This window comes from Brassica rapa, chromosome A09, assembly GCF_000309985.2.
Source record: "Brassica rapa cultivar Chiifu-401-42 chromosome A09, CAAS_Brap_v3.01, whole genome shotgun sequence".
NCBI classification, from domain to species: domain Eukaryota; kingdom Viridiplantae; phylum Streptophyta; class Magnoliopsida; order Brassicales; family Brassicaceae; genus Brassica; species Brassica rapa.
The window spans coordinates 35520022-35535848 of NC_024803.2; the positions used below are offsets into that span (position 1 = coordinate 35520022).

Below are 15827 nucleotides of genomic sequence, written 5' to 3' on the forward strand. Positions count from 1 at the left end.
AATAAAGATTTGATAACAATTTTTGCATTCTTCTTCATTTTTACTTAATTTTATATTATTAAAAAATAAACAATCACATTAGTCATATAATAATAATAAAAATGTTCTTATATGTTATATTTTGAGTTTTTTAAAATGATTTTAAATTACAAAAATGAGAAAACCTTACATGTTTTATTTTAAATTTTTTTAAACGACTTTAAATTACAAAATGAAGAAAACTTATATGTTATATTTTACTTATATGTTAAATTTTGAATTTTTTAAAAACGATTTAACTTATAAAAATGTAAGTTTTACTTAAGCATATGATTAAAAATATTAAAATGACATGTATCAATTCGATGGTTGTTCTGAAACATTTCAAAACCATATGGAAGATAAATATCAAAATAATTTAACTATGCAAACAGTACTGTTCATTTTTTCAAAAATGTGTTCGGTTGAAAAATTAAGGTTTTTGTGTCATAATTTGTTTAATGTCCAATCCGATCAATCCATGATATATTAATTATAGTTTAGTTCCACAATTTTTAAATAAAAATTGATCTGGTCCATCATAAAGAAATTATATAATAACAACAAAAAATATTGTATATGTATAAATAAAATGATCAAATATATATAAAAAATTATCGATAATATATACAAATAAACTCGTCGTGCGTAAGGCGCATGTCTGATCCTAGTTTAATAACTAAACAAGATTCGATAATCAAACAAGTGGTTATAATTGGAGAGAAACGAGAGAGACTTAAGAGAGAGAAAGTAGATCTGGTTCCGGTGAGCGGCCGGCGCGTAGGCAAGCGTGCCGTCGCCGGAACCTCTTGGTTTTTCCTTCCGTTTAAGCAGTCCGTATTTTTGTCGTTCTCTCGTCATCCTCCCCCTGATTCGCTTTGCCCGAGCTCTGATTGACTCTCATCCGGAGACGATAGCTTGAGGAGCGAACCGTCATCAACGGTGGCTGGGTTATTGGAGTGAAGGCGCGGTCGTGTGGAGGTGAAAGTGTGGTGAAGTTATTTTCCGGGAGGTGGAGGCTAATAAAGCTCCGCCGTCGCCGGCTCAAGTCTCCGGGAGGTGGTTGGCTTCTTCAGCAACGTCTCGTCGTTTTTGTCTTCGGGGGGTGAAGGCTTACACAGCCTTGCGTCGCCGGCTCTAGTGGTGAGAAGTGGTGGTTTCGTTTTTTTTTTTTTGGATCGGGTATAGCGTGTGTTGTATGTGTTGTTGTGGGTCGCGGCTCTCGTAAGACGGATGAGATCTCGATGAGATCGAGGATGCTCTCCGCAGAGAGTTCAGAAAGCTGAAGAAAAGTGGTGACGTTGGAGGCTCTCCGGTTTCGAGCTCCGGCGTAACGAGGGTGTCGGTGGCGGTGCTCAGGCGGTTTCTCGTGTAGGTGACGGTCAGGTTGAGGCATCGGTTGACGCGTGGCGTGCTGAAGATGAGATTTCAACACGCGTCCCGTCTCCTTGACGCGTCGGTCAAAAGGAGAAGTCTAGGCCGCCTAGTTTCGAGTTGAGTGAGGTGGGCTGCAGGCCCGTTTTATGTTTTGAATGGTTGTCCATCTGTTTGTGGGCTTTTGGTTTGTAACATATTGCTGGGCCCGGGTCCAGTACTGTTGGGTTCGGGCTTTTGTTGTTTGTTGTTTGTTTTTCGTTTTGCAATATTAAAAAAAAAAAAACCTTGACGGAAAAAAAAAAAAAAAAAACAAGTGGTTATAATTTGCTCATACATTCTGTCTGCAATTTTGTTTAATTATATTGTTTTCATCTCTCCTTTATTATGTAACAGGAGCTCACATATAACACAACAGATAATTAATTTATCATGAAAATGGAATCGCAACCTTCTACGAATCGAGCCCATTTTTTTTTCAGTGCGAACTGTTCCCCATAAGTTTCAACTGACATGACAATCAAAACTGCATTTAGTAGAAAACAATGTGGAGTGCCAATGGAAAAAAATCAAGTATATTTTAATAGTGGGGTTTTTCTTTACTAAATTAAAAGTTTAGTTTACTTTAAAATTTTCTCTTTTATTACACCTATGTGCTGTCACTGGGGTTTAGTATTCATAAATAGTCCATCTGTCCCATTTTATAAGATATATGTTTTCTTAAAAAATATTTACTTATGAGATTTTTAACAAATTTATATACAATAATGAAATGTATTTAGTTGTGTATTTATATTCTGCAGTATTTTTATTGGCTAGATTTTTTATTAAATATTATAGTTTTTAGTTTCCGAACATAATTAATATGATTTTTTATTTATAAAAAATAATTAATATGTTTTCTGAATCCATGTTTTTAGCCAAAAAGCTTGGTTCAAATAATCAAGACTAATAAAAAAAAGAAATCCAGAGTGGAATAATTTATATTCATTTAAGGATCAAATGAGTTCTGAATATTTTAGATTAAGAACATGCAGCAGGAGTCTCTCAGCTTTGCTTGTTGAGATAGACTATTTACTTTAGGTAGTCTCATGTATGAAAAACATGAAAATAACTTTGATACGGTTCAAGACAGACTGCTTGAACCTAGTGGATATGACTACAATCCCGGTGGATTGGCCAACATTCGCAAAAAAGATCGAAATGTTCCAGAAATTACATGAGGATTTCGAGGATTAAGCATATCTCATATTCTTTGGAGTATGAATGATCGGACGGACACATTAGTAAAAAAATCAAAGATCAAAGATTATATTTTTTCTATATAGATCAAACCCGACTAGATAAAAATGCTCTTAGGAAAATCGGTTCGTTCGTCTGATCATCATTTGATGGGCTGTCGACAAAAAGTTATGTATATATATATATATATAAACGAGTTGTGGCAATAAGATTTGGGTCATTAAAAAGTGATGTCCTAGATATATGTCCAAAGCCTGATGTCTTTGGACATTGCTCCAAAGTAGCAGTTCTTTGGGTACATTGGGCCGAAGTAGTAAATTAAAACTAGTTTCCATTTTCCTAAAGTTAGCCTAACTTAGAGAAATGTGGTTGCCCACGTATAAGTGTTTTAATCAGGGTTCGGTAAGTTAAGTCGTACGGAGCGATAACAAATAGTAGATCATAACAAAACAAAAAAAACTCATAGGTCAGACAACTTGGTTCAATACTATAATTTTTGGTATAACTCTACAAATCTTAACTTAACTTTTATCATACTCGACGAACACTTCCAAAATTACATACTGCATAGCAAGATTACAATTTATATAAATTTAAAGTAATGATGTTCATTCAGTCCGGTGTGCTAGACTCTTAGTCCAATATATAGTTTCCCGGTAAGCTCAAGATCGGCCAAGAGTTAGCTTTTTTTGTTTTCAAATTAGATCTCAACCTCCTCGCATATATTTAATGGATAGTTACAGCCAAAAACGATATAATCCATCCATCATTTTTATATATCTTACTAAGTCTAACGATGTAGTTTATTTCATGTTATCTTTTATAGAGTAGGGGCCATTTGCAATAACCCAAGTGGGATGGGATAACCTAAAGAAACTGTTTTTCGTCAGTGGGGGATACACGAACTATTGCGAGGTCCAACAAAAGTGGCCTTTGTGATCGATGGTCACATAATAACTATATTCCCTACTCCATAGTTACTCTTTAATTAAGCACCCTTGATTTGAAAAAAAAAATAAAAAAATTAAGCACCCTTGCTTCCCAAAGGCCATAGCATATTTTCATAAAAGTTGTCAGACATATTAGAGCATCAGCATTGAGGCCAGTTTCTTCCCATTAATTTCTCATCATATAATAATAATACTGATGATTAATTTACTAAATTTTAAATAAAAATATAATTCAGCCAGTCATTATATGACAAGTGTAGAAACTTTTCTACAATCGATTCTTCACTACTGTATGTTTCTTGTCTTTTTCTTTAGTTTCACCTTTTCTATCTTAATTTTACATTGATTTTTTTCCGAGAATTTGGGAAAGAAACCCAAAGATGATCTTAGACCATGATTATCGCTATAAACGTAGTGCACGGTTTTTTATGCTCAATTTTTTATTTTTATTTTTATTTTTCTTATTTTGTTTAATTAAAAAAACGCATTAATCGTGAGCCGCCACATGTCAATGGGATCCGCGAACAGTGCAAGAAATAGACCAAAATCGATCCTTATTTCGTGACTTCTGGAACTGATTTTAGAGGTTTTTGTGGGGTTCAGATTATAAAGTTTGTTAAGAAACTCACTAATCTCCCGCGATAATCATGCTCTTAGAATCAAATATGACATCTTCATTTACAAAAAAAAAACAAAATATGACATCTTCGGCTAGGCCAATTCAAGTGACACCTCCTCCGTCGTAATACTTGTAAATTTATTTTATTTTTTGAGAATTAAAATACTTGTAATATTTTCGTAGTCCAAAATCTGACCTATCGAAAATGTTGTGGAATATATGTGAGAGATGAAACGCTAATAATTGGATGACGACATTATAAAATATTTGTAATAATGATTCTGACCATGAATGCATGCAGTCTCTATTTTTTTCAAGTAATGACTCTTCAACCCACTTGTACATATGATAAGATAATATGCTCCCAAGTTGCCGAAATCTATATAAGTAACGCCCAACAAGTCATGATTGTTTATAGCAAATAAAAACAATGATAAAAACAATCATGTTTCGTGTGATCACATTATCGTATAAAATTATAAGGGATTTGGGAAGAGTTAATTTGGTAGTGGGCAAATAAAGTAAGGAGAGTGAAGAAGATAATTGTGTCGCCCACACAAAGGGAACGACGATTAGAAGAACGCGTGCTTGACTCTATTTCCTTTTTCTCTTCCTCACTGCGCTCACCCAACGCGTATGAATCATCATCGCACGTACGCTTGAATTTATTTTTGGTTAATTCTGTATTCATTATTTGCATCTTGTTTTCTTCCTAAAATAGATGTGTTAGATGATTGTTTATGTTTTCTCGTGTATATATCCGTGATCATTTAAAATCTAAATGTTTATAGCTAATAATATTTATTTACTAGTGGAAATATTTGAAATTAGATGCAAGAAACCAACAGGCATATCTGGTCATTGGAATGTTCTTACTAAAATTAAAATTCATACGAATAACAAAATTTATACAGTTACAAACGGAATAAAGTTTGATTTGAGAGTTTATATAAACAAAATTAAAGCTCAAGATAACAACAATATAACTTTTAACTCAAAACTAGTGCTCTTTTTGTCAATTACCATATTTTTAACCAAGTCAAAATTACCCTATTTTGAAATAATGAAACGTCAGTCGAACAAAGGTAACATTTATATTCTGAGTTTCTTATAACGAAATCAAATTATATGATACGATACAAACTCGATTGAACTACAATTAATGAAAAGGCCGAACATAATCTCTCAGTTTCCACTCGTTTGGATTTGGCACTGATTTTGATGGAAATCAGACAGCACAGCTCAACTCAACTCAAAAGCAAGTAGTAGTAGTAGTAGTAGTAGTAAGAGTTTGACTGGCAAGAGTCTCTCTCACGTGTTCTTCAAAGCGCGTGTTTCCTGTCTGTGGTGGACTCGCACACGCGTGTTGAACGGGTACCGGTTTAGTCGGTCAGAATTTTTAATGGTGGGTCCTGCTTTATCACTCCCCAACTCCAAACTTACCATAAAAATATAATTAAAACTATTTTATTATTAGTGTTACAAAAAAAAACTATTTTATTAAAAAGAGTAATTAACTGATTAGTTGGTTTCCTTGTCAAAAAATATAACTTAAACTATTAACCATATCCACCCAGAAATATAATAAAACTATAAATTACAAAAAAATAAGTAGATGATTAGTTGATTTCCTTGTCAAAAGTTATAACTAAAACTATCAACCATCTCCACCGAGAAATATAATTAAAACTATAAACTTAGAAACAAAAAAACAAGTAGATGATTAGTTGATTTCCTTGTCAAAAAAATAAAAATCAAACTAGTAACCATGTCCACCCAGAAAATATAATCAGTACTATAAACTTATAAAAACAAGTAGGATGATTAGTTGATTTCCATGTCAACTTCACGAAAAAATACAAAAGAATTTAAGTAGAAAAGTCAGCAGAAGAGCGACATCCTCACCTTTGAAAGTTTGGTTTCAACTTTTTAGACTTTTTGACCTAATAAACCATTTCTATGACGAGGAATTAAAACTATATTATACTAAAAAAAATAATGAAATAAATAAAGAAAGGAAGAGGAAAGAAAGAAGGCAGCTTCCTCTCTCCTTCATCGCAACGAAGCCTTTAAAGAAAAGTCCTTCATAGTCTCTCTCAACCCCATTCTTCTTATAAACCCCCCATCTCTCCACTTGTTTCATTCATTCATCATCACCCAACTCTCTCCAAACTTTCTTCTACCATTTTCTCTCCCACTTTCAATTCCAAGGTTTGTATCTCCTCAATCTTCAATCTCCTTTAGGTTACAAGCTTTGATTTAGTTTTCTATCTTTGACCCCTTTTTGCTTTTAGAAGTTTTCAACGAAGAAGAAAAGAGTAGTAGTAGAAACGGTCGTTGGCTTGTCTTAGTACAAAAGTACTTAACTTTAATTATAAATAGAATCTTAGAAAACGGATAAAGTTACTAGAAACAGAGCTTTTAATTAACAGTTTCCTCATATATCATGTGCAGAGTTATAAGAAACAGAGCAAAACAGAGCAACCTCTGTTTTTTTTTTTTCCACAATGGGTCTCCTCGAATACGCCGCCTGTGATGATCTTCCATCGTTCCAGAGAGAGATCGAAGAGAAAGGTCTCGACTTGGACGAGCCAGGCCTCTGGTACTGCAAAAAGCTCGGGTCTAACAAGATGGGTCTCGAACAGAGGACGCCGCTCATGGTTGCAGCCATGTACGGAAGCAAAAAGGTTCTGACTTTCATCGTTTCCACCGGAAAATCCGACGTGAACAGAGCTTGCGGCGAAGAGAGAGTCACCGCGCTTCACTGCGCCGTTGCTGGATGCTCTGTTAATATGGTTGAAGTCATCAACGCTTTGCTTGATGCTTCTGCTTCGGCTAACGCCGTTGATGCTAATGGGAACCAGCCTTTGGATCTGTTCGTTAAGGTTTCGAGGTTTGTGGCTTCTCCGAGGAAGAAAGCTGTTGAGTTGTTGCTAAGAGGAGGTGGAATGATCAATGAACCTGTTGAAGAAGAAGAAGAAGAAGAGGTGAAGATAGTGTCTAAGTATCCAGCTGATGCGTCATTACCTGACATAAACGAAGGTGTTTACGGAAGCGATGAGTTTAGGATGTATAGCTTTAAGGTCAAGCCGTGTTCGAGAGCTTACTCTCACGATTGGACGGAGTGTGCCTTTGTCCACCCTGGCGAGAACGCGAGGAGGAGAGATCCGAGGAAGTATCCTTACACTTGTGTCCCCTGTCCTGAGTTCCGCAAAGGGTCTTGTCCTAAAGGAGATTCCTGCGAGTACGCTCACGGCGTTTTCGAGTCGTGGCTTCACCCGGCTCAGTACAAGACGCGGCTTTGTAAAGATGAGACGGGTTGCGCGAGGAAAGTCTGTTTCTTTGCGCATAAACGTGAGGAGATGAGACCGGTTAATGCTTCGACTGGCTCTGCTGTGTCTCAATCTCCGCTGGAGATGATGCCTGGTTTGTACTCTTCAGGTGTTGCGACACGTCCTGTCTCTCCGATGAGTAGTAGTGTTGGTTCCTCTCCGAGAAACGGAGGGTCGTGGCAGAACAGAGTTAACTCTCTGTCTCCACCTGCTCTGCATCTCAATGGTGGAAGTAGATTGAAGTCTACATTGAGTGCTAGAGACATGGATATGGAGATGGAGTTGGAGATGAGACTTAGAGGTTTCAACAATGTTGAAGAGACTTTTGGGTCTTATGTCTCCTCCCCAAGTAGGAACTCTCAGATGAGCCACCAGCATTACCCTTCTTCACCGGTAAGGCAGCAACAGCCTCCTCCTTCTCACCACTTCGACTCTTCAGCAGCTGTGGCAGCTGCAGTGATGAACGCAAGATCATCTGCGTTTGCGAAACGCAGTTTGAGTTTCAAACCTCAAGTAGCATCATCGCCGTCGAATCTTTCGGATTGGGGATCACCGAGTGGGAAGCTGGACTGGGGAGTGCAAGGAGATGAGTTGAGTAAGATGAGAAGAAGTGTTTCATTTGGAATCCATGGAGACAACAACGGTAACAATGCAGGGAGAGATTATAGGAACGAGCCAGATGTTTCTTGGGTTAACTCTTTGGTTAAAGACAGTGTTGTGTCTGAGAGAGGAGGCTTTGGGATGAATGAGAGGGTGAGGATAATGTCTTGGGCTGAGCAGATGTACAGAGAGAAGGAGCAGACTGTGGTGTAAACACACACACACACAGAAACTTGTTTATTCTTTAATCTTTTGTTACTTTTTTAATTGTTGCTGTTAGTATGTGATTTGTAGTCACTATGAGATAGAAAGATAACTGGACTAATAGCTAATTAGTCTCCTCTATATTTGTCATTTTTTCTTGTAATTTCAAACTATGAAATGTTCTAGCAATAATAAAAGACATTACTTCCGTTTATCTCTTCTTCCTGTTACTTGTACTGTTGTACATAATGATGACAACTGGTTTGTCCCGCTCCGCTGCAGGGTTTGTTGTCGGCCGGCCATAGACGTATGACGGGCATTCTTCCATTGTATGCACAGACCTACAGACTTGCACACGCCATAGACACATGATCAACATAAGTTTGAGCAAAACTTGTTGTTTACAAGCATTGATCATGAATTATAATAAGTTCGATTCAAGTTACAATTAGTCACTGTTATAAGAACGGAGACGAACTTTAGTCATACATTATTAAGGTTGATTGAAGTTACAAGTTGTCATTACTCATAAGTCATAACAAAAGTGAAGTCCTCGAATTGTACACCTATTTTCTTCCTACTTTGTTTGGTTTTCAAGTTTGATTCAAGTTACAAGTACTCATTGCTTCACGTGTGTAATTCAAATAACATTCTTATATCATGTCTACTGAGAAGAAGAAATTATACATGTGAGCCTCTCTTGTCGATGAATGGAAGAAATGAAGAAGAGAACTCAATGGAAGGGAAGAAGAAGAACCGTCACACTTGGCAAAAACGAGATGAATGGACTGATAAGAAAGAAAAAGCTCTGTTGTGTTCAGTTCTTCATCTCTCTCGAGCACGCAAAAATATCCAAATGGCTCTTCAACTCAACTAAAACTCAACCCAATTCCGGGCGGAATAGGCCTGCTTAATAATGAACATGGAAAAATGATGTCCAAACCCGCTCCACGACAAGCTTTTACGGGTATTTTACGGCCAGGCCCGCGGTCCATATCCTCACCTGCCCTCTCCACTTGTATAAATGAGTTTTCTTATGTTTTGGCAGTTCATACTAGTATGGCCGGAACGTTTTACACCAATAGACAACCAAATTTCAAGTGTATGCTTTTCTATTTTTGGGCTTTGATCAGATGTGGCCCATTATTGATCCATATGTGCGAGTTGTTTCCTGTAATGATCTTTATTTCGATTTTGGGATTTTTATGAGAATTTATTAGATTTTGGGCTCCTCTTTCGAATCACAATAACATGCACAGTACCAACCGCATGGATGTTCATGCGCCTAGTTAGAAGATTGTCGTTACTGTGGATCATAAATCACTTGCATTGAAATTATGCTCTCCTTTTGTGTGTCATAGTGTTATATTTTTGGAAAATATGATTAGGATTTCGAGGAATACAAGTTAGTATATGGACTTCTCTATAGACTCAAATCAAATTACTTCAACGAGACCGCGGTACACAAGCCATCAGAAGCTTTGCTGCATAAACGAAAAAACTATTTTCATTACTTTTGATATGACAAGTGTGTAAAGTAAAAGTACATTCAATTCTTAGTGTTTTGCTTGACTCCACCATATATTATATATCGGTTTATCATTCAGATTCTTTCATCACCTTCTTTTTCACATTATTCAAATTGACATATTATAAAGAGTGCAACTGGTTAGTCACTCATCCGAATAAAACAAGCTATTAAAGCAAATATTCTGATAGTGTGAGTGTGTCGGTTGTAGATGAAATAAACAAAACAAAACAAAACATTAAAGTGAAGATTAATTGTTTGAACAAAGCATATATATACTAAGTAGTGGAGCCAAGAACCCTAAAAATATTCATCAAGAAGAGGTCTTTTCGATGATGTAAAGAAATCCGCCACGAATGTAATAGTTGGATATGTACAATGTCTTTGGGAATGTAGAGTCTAGATTACCTTTGGTCATTTAGGAACATAGTTTCCAGCATGATATATTTGATCATTAAATAAATGGATAAGGTGAAGTTTAACAAAGTCTATTTTGAAAATTTTCATCAATATATATAGTAGAGTGTTCATAGTCTTAACTCTTAATAAGACATTGCTACAGATTTTATAGGACAAACGTGTGCCTCAGACACATCATACGCACGTGGTGAACTTCAAGCAAAATAGTCGTCGAAATAAAATGGACATGTATAAGTGTGTCAGTGTGTGTCTGACTCACACAAACCAAAAATACAAAAGGTTAGGGTTAGGTTCCTTTGGCTTTGGTTCGAAGCAACAAGGATTCAAATATTGAACTAACAGCTAAAGCTAAATGGAGTCGTATTAAAGTTGACAATACCTGCCAAAAAAATAAAGATATGTTATAAATATGTAGAATATGATGATGTATATAAAATGGATTGGTAATGGTTGGTCTGTTTCTATAATGTATGTGTATTATGAAGAGATTCCTTAGCCTTTACTTTTCTCAAATAGAAAGCTTCATATATCATTTAGAATATCTTACTTATCCTTTTTAACTTTTACTTTTCCAAGCGGAAAATATAATTTTATCCTCTAAACGACCACGGATGCTTTACCCAACATGCGATGGCGGATGGACGAATGATTGTTACAGAAAACGAAAGAGTAGTTTTTTTCGAAAACGAATTATTAGGTTTGTGCTAGTCTAGTTTTTAAGTTGTGATTAGAGGAATAAATTATACGTTTGACACAAAATATGTAAATGTATCACAAGTATCAAGACTGCTGCTTAAGGTGAAGCTAATTTGGATTTAGACGCAAGATACATATTGCTTTTTTGTTTCCATCTCATAATTATGCTTATACGCATATTTGTTATGAAAAACTAGAAATTTTTTTTTTTAGAAACAGACAGCTATAAATAAAACATAATATTGCGCGCAAGCCCTTTTTCAAGAAATGATTGTGATGTCATAGACAATTTATCATGCACATACATCAATCTTTAATCGAACTTTGGTTTAGTTCCTAATCTACCTTTTGTAAACCAAATTTGCATACGTGAATGATGCTGAAACATGGTTACCTGGCACATGAGACATAACATTTCAGGTTTGATCCTAATTTTGAATAGAAAGCTATGTTTTGGAAACAAACAAATCCTTAGAGAAAAAAATTGTAATCCATGATCCGAAAATATAAATGGATAAAACATAAACTCAGGTTGTAGAGAAGTGGGAAATAAAGTGGATAGTGAAAATGAAAGGAAGTATGCTTCTAAAAGTGTTGAAGTATAAATGTAATCAATAAGATGTTGCTTCTACAATTTGTTCTTTCTATAGTCCTTTTCTTTAGGTGAGGATCGAGACAATCTTAAGAATCTTTGAAACCACTCTTCTCTCCAAACTGTATTTGCTATAACAACAACTTCAAAATAGATTAGTTAAGCGAATTAGATTACGTTTTAATGTCATTCAACAACTTAGTTTTTTTTTAATCAAAACCTTTGAAAACCAGTGCAAGATAAAAACCCCTCACCAAACTATTATAATCACAAAACTAATTAACGTTAACAATAACAATTTCATTTAAAAAAAATATTATTACCTAATCCTTTGTAAGTTGCTGATATATTTCCCTCGATCTTTCTCCCTCTGTCACAAACATACTGACATTTTAAAGAGCCTCTGAAGATTTTTTATTTTATTTTTTTAAATTCACTTCTCTTCTTATACTATTTCTTTTAAATCAAATGCAACCCTGGAGAAGAAAATTTCCATTGTTCGAAACAGGAATCACAATGAAACAGAGAAAGAACAGTAACCTCTCTATCTTCGCCGTCGTCTTCTCTGTCTTCCTCTTCGGCATCTTCTTGTACAACGAAGACGTCAAGTCCATCGCCGATTTTCCTTTCTCCAGCTCAAAACCTAGCAACGTCCAAGAGAGCCAAGAGGAGGCTAAACCGACCACGGAGATTACGTCACTACCAATTCAAGAACCGGTCAAGAACTCAGACCCAGCTCAAGAACCGGTCAAAAAACCAGAGCCGGATCAAGATTCAGTGAGAGAAACAGAGCCAGTTCAAGAAGAGGTGTCGAAAGCAGAGGAAGGGAAGAAGATTGAGCTGTTTGCTGTGACGGAGGAAGAAGACGACGGAGGTGACGTGGAGTTACCGCCGGAGGAGTGTGATTTGTTCACCGGAGAATGGGTGTTCGATAACGAGACGCATCCGTTGTATAAAGAGGATCACTGTGAGTTCTTGACGGCGCAAGTGACTTGCATGAGAAACGGAAGAAGAGATTCTTTGTATCAGAACTGGAGATGGCAGCCAAGAGACTGTTCTTTACCAAAGTAAACCAAAAAGCTCTGTTTTGTACACCGGTTATTGGAATTGGTTTAGTTTGGTTTACTCTAAATTTGTTTTGGTTTTGTTTGATTCGGTGAAGGTTCAAAGCGAAATTGTTACTGGAGAAGCTAAGAAACAAGAGAATGATGTTCGTTGGGGATTCACTTAACCGGAATCAATGGGAATCGATGGTTTGCCTGGTTCAATCAGTGGTTCCTCCCGGTCGAAAGAGCTTGAACAAAACCGGTTCTCTCTCCGTCTTCCGAGTCGAGGTAATTAACAACTATATAAGATAACGTATTTGATGGAGTTGCTGATTATGAGAGAGTAGTTAAGTTTGGATCTTTGCTAGTAATTAATATTTATTTTTTTTCGTTATGGAAAGGATTATAATGCAACGGTGGAATTTTATTGGGCGCCATTTTTGGTGGAATCGAATTCAGATGATCCAAACATGCATAGTATACTTAACCGTATAATAATGCCCGAGTCCATAGAAAAGCATGGAGTCAACTGGAAAGGCGTTGACTTTCTTGTATTCAACACTTACATTTGGTGGATGAACACATTCGACATGAAAGTTCTGTAAGTGCAGATTGCATTTGCATATATATGTTTACAAGCTATGAATTAATTGAGATTGTGGAATTGATGAAAACAGACGAGGATCGTTCGATAAAGGGGACACTGAGTACGAAGAGATCCAACGGCCAGTTGCGTACCAGAGAGTGTTAAGGACATGGGGAGATTGGGTGGAACAAAATATTGACCCTCTACATACCACTGTTTTCTTCGCTAGCATGTCTCCTCTACACATCAAGTAACCAATCACCTTAACTATCATTTAGATTTTACATTAAATTGTGTCTTGCTTAGTTGCTTAATCAACTGATCTGAACTAAGGAATGCTTTGCTTGCAATATGAAATTACTCACAACTTGAGTGGTCACACTCTCTAGACTCTAGTCTCCGTGTTTGACGAGTAGTGGTACCATTTTCAGAGATAGAAACAGAATGTAATTTTGTGTGTGTTTTGAGTGCTATTATATATGATGTGTGTTTCTTAGAACCTAGCGCATACCATTTATTCATCTGACCCAGTGGCGGATCCAGAAATGTTTTTAATCAGGGGCACTATATATTTATAAATTAATTATTTTTAATCAATATAATAATATACAATAAAAATAACTAACAAAATTAAGTTTAAATTTGGTACCAGTATATTATAAAAAAAAAACTAATCTTAAACTATTTTGGATTTTAAAATTTTGATTTTAATATTTTTTTTTTTTAAATAATGTAGGTGTCTTATTGTCTAAATATTTTATCGAAAAGTATAAAGTGAGTTTTTAACTAATTATGTAAAATAGATGTTATATATATATATATAGAGAGAGAGATGTGAGCTAGGTAAATTGCTTAAATGAAATGTAAAAGAAGATAATTAGTTTACCAAAAAAAAGAAAGATAATTAGTTAGAAATACAAACAGATGATGTAGGAAAAAAAAGCCACAGGTGATAAAAATGAAAGTAGTAATAAGTTAAAGAGTTAGAGTTAAATGTAAGAAAGAGGCTGTTTTTAAATTTTGTTATAGTATCAAATGAGATTCACACGAGAATAAAAAGTAAAAAGAGGAAATAAGAGAGAATGGGTAAATTCATATGGGTAATCGACTCTTGGTCAAATATCTAATGGGGGAACTTCAAGCCACTGAGCTACGTAACTCATATTAGTAAAGCATGAAACGACATATTTATAAAAGTAGTCGGGGGCACATGACCCGGTACTTATAAACGTGCATCCGCCCCTGAATTCTGACCTGCTAAACAAGTATATAAATTAGAATTATATAGTAATACAATCTATTGATCTGCTTTGTTTCTTTAACATTTTTAATACATTTCTTGCTTACCATTTTTTTTTGTTTGCTTATATTTTTCTTTGTATTAGGTAATTAATAGATTGACAATTACAATGACACTTAGCTTATTCGTTTATTTATGTTATAACATATAACGTTTTTCATTGTCTGCCTCCCAAAGCACATAACAACCACATGTACAATAATTTATAAGGACCACATGAGAATATTATTAACCTCATGCAGACGTAACGTTACTTGAAAACCAAGCAACTACCAGAAAAAGAGATAACAAGTCTTTGTCCTTTGAAAACCCCATAAAATAACATAAAGCATAAATTCTCTATAATCTTGTATTTTATAGAGTTGGTGTAACCACCACATATAATATGTTTTAACCGTGCTGTGTTTATCTTTACGAATAGATTTATCTAATTTATTTACTGTTGTTCATACCATAGGAGCTTGGATTGGGAGAATCCAGATGGGATAAAGTGTGCTTTAGAGACGACGCCGATTCTCAACATGTCAATGCCCTTCAGCGTAGGAACAGACTACAGGCTGTTTTCAGTAGCAGAAAACGTCACGCGTTCTCTTAAAGTTCCGGTTTACTTCCTCAACATTACGAGACTCTCCGAGTTCCGGAAAGATGCTCACACTTCGGTTCATACAATCCGACAAGGCAAAATGCTGACGCCGGAGCAACAAGCTGATCCCAACACTTATGCTGATTGTATCCATTGGTGTCTTCCCGGTTTGCCTGACACTTGGAACGAGTTCCTTTACACACGTATTATTTCACGTTCCTGACCAAAGAGACAAACAAAAAGTTTGGAATATCTTGAAATTGTATTATTTTGATATCATAATGTTCATAATTTTTCTTGAATTGTAATTGTGAAATGTTTTTTTTACTTATGGTTATTAGAGTGTCTATTAGGATGAAAATGGAAGGGACTTTTTAACTGTTTTTGTATTCTTGAACTTTGGAGTGAGGTGGTAAGCACAGGATGCCAAATGTTTTTGCCTTTTTGTCAATTGATTGGGTAAAACTTACCCAACTTCGACAGTGTCTTTAAGTGGTCGATATGCTATTTATGGGAACAATGGATTGTGTTCAAAAAGGTTTAAGACTGATGTTGATAACCAGCTTAAGCCAAAAGATAAGTTTTGTCAGTTCAGATTTGGCATAACCAAGTGAAATATTGACATTGAATCTTCAAAATTTTAGAAGCTAATATATAAATATATGCTTCATTTATTTAAAAAAATTGAATTAATTTTTGTACTAAATTGTTTATGGCTCCCAAAATTTTGATGTTAT

At 35.4% G+C, this 15827-nt stretch overlaps 2 protein-coding genes and 2 long non-coding RNA genes across 4 annotated transcripts in view; 3 read left to right on the forward strand and 1 right to left on the reverse strand.

Moving 5' to 3' along the window:
- LOC117128386 overlaps window positions 1–15827 on the forward strand; it is a 31056-nt gene that overhangs the window by 7035 nt on the left and 8194 nt on the right. The gene's annotated exons all lie outside the window — the stretch shown is intronic.
- Window positions 5295–6270, reverse strand: LOC108869847. Its single transcript, XR_001956284.2, has 2 exons — window positions 6109–6270; window positions 5295–5641 (listed from the first exon to the last, which is right to left on the reverse strand). It is a non-coding gene; the product is annotated as an uncharacterized LOC108869847 (long non-coding RNA).
- On the forward strand, window positions 6191–8551 carry LOC103841501 (zinc finger CCCH domain-containing protein 47). The gene is made up of 2 exons (XM_009118044.3): window positions 6191–6414; window positions 6658–8551. Exon 2 carries the CDS (start codon window positions 6711–6713, stop codon window positions 8346–8348), a length of 1638 nt encoding a protein of 545 aa, XP_009116292.1. The 5' UTR covers window positions 6191–6414; window positions 6658–6710; the 3' UTR covers window positions 8349–8551.
- Window positions 12044–15531, forward strand: LOC103841502 (protein ESKIMO 1). The gene is made up of 5 exons (XM_009118045.3): window positions 12044–12642; window positions 12738–12909; window positions 13023–13222; window positions 13299–13457; window positions 14965–15531. Exons 1-5 carry the CDS (start codon window positions 12044–12046, stop codon window positions 15311–15313), a joined length of 1479 nt encoding a protein of 492 aa, XP_009116293.1. The 3' UTR covers window positions 15314–15531.

Coding starts and splice junctions, on each gene's coding strand:
- LOC103841501 (XM_009118044.3), top strand. CDS start 6,711: ATGGGTCTCCTCGAATACGCCGCCTGTGATGATCTTCCATCGTTCCAG.
- LOC103841502 (XM_009118045.3), top strand. CDS start 12,044: ATGCAACCCTGGAGAAGAAAATTTCCATTGTTCGAAACAGGAATCACA. Junction 12,910..13,022: donor TCTCCGTCTTCCGAGTCGAG/GTAATTAACAAC, acceptor CGTTATGGAAAG/GATTATAATGCAACGGTGGA. Junction 13,223..13,298: donor ACATTCGACATGAAAGTTCT/GTAAGTGCAGAT, acceptor TGATGAAAACAG/ACGAGGATCGTTCGATAAAG.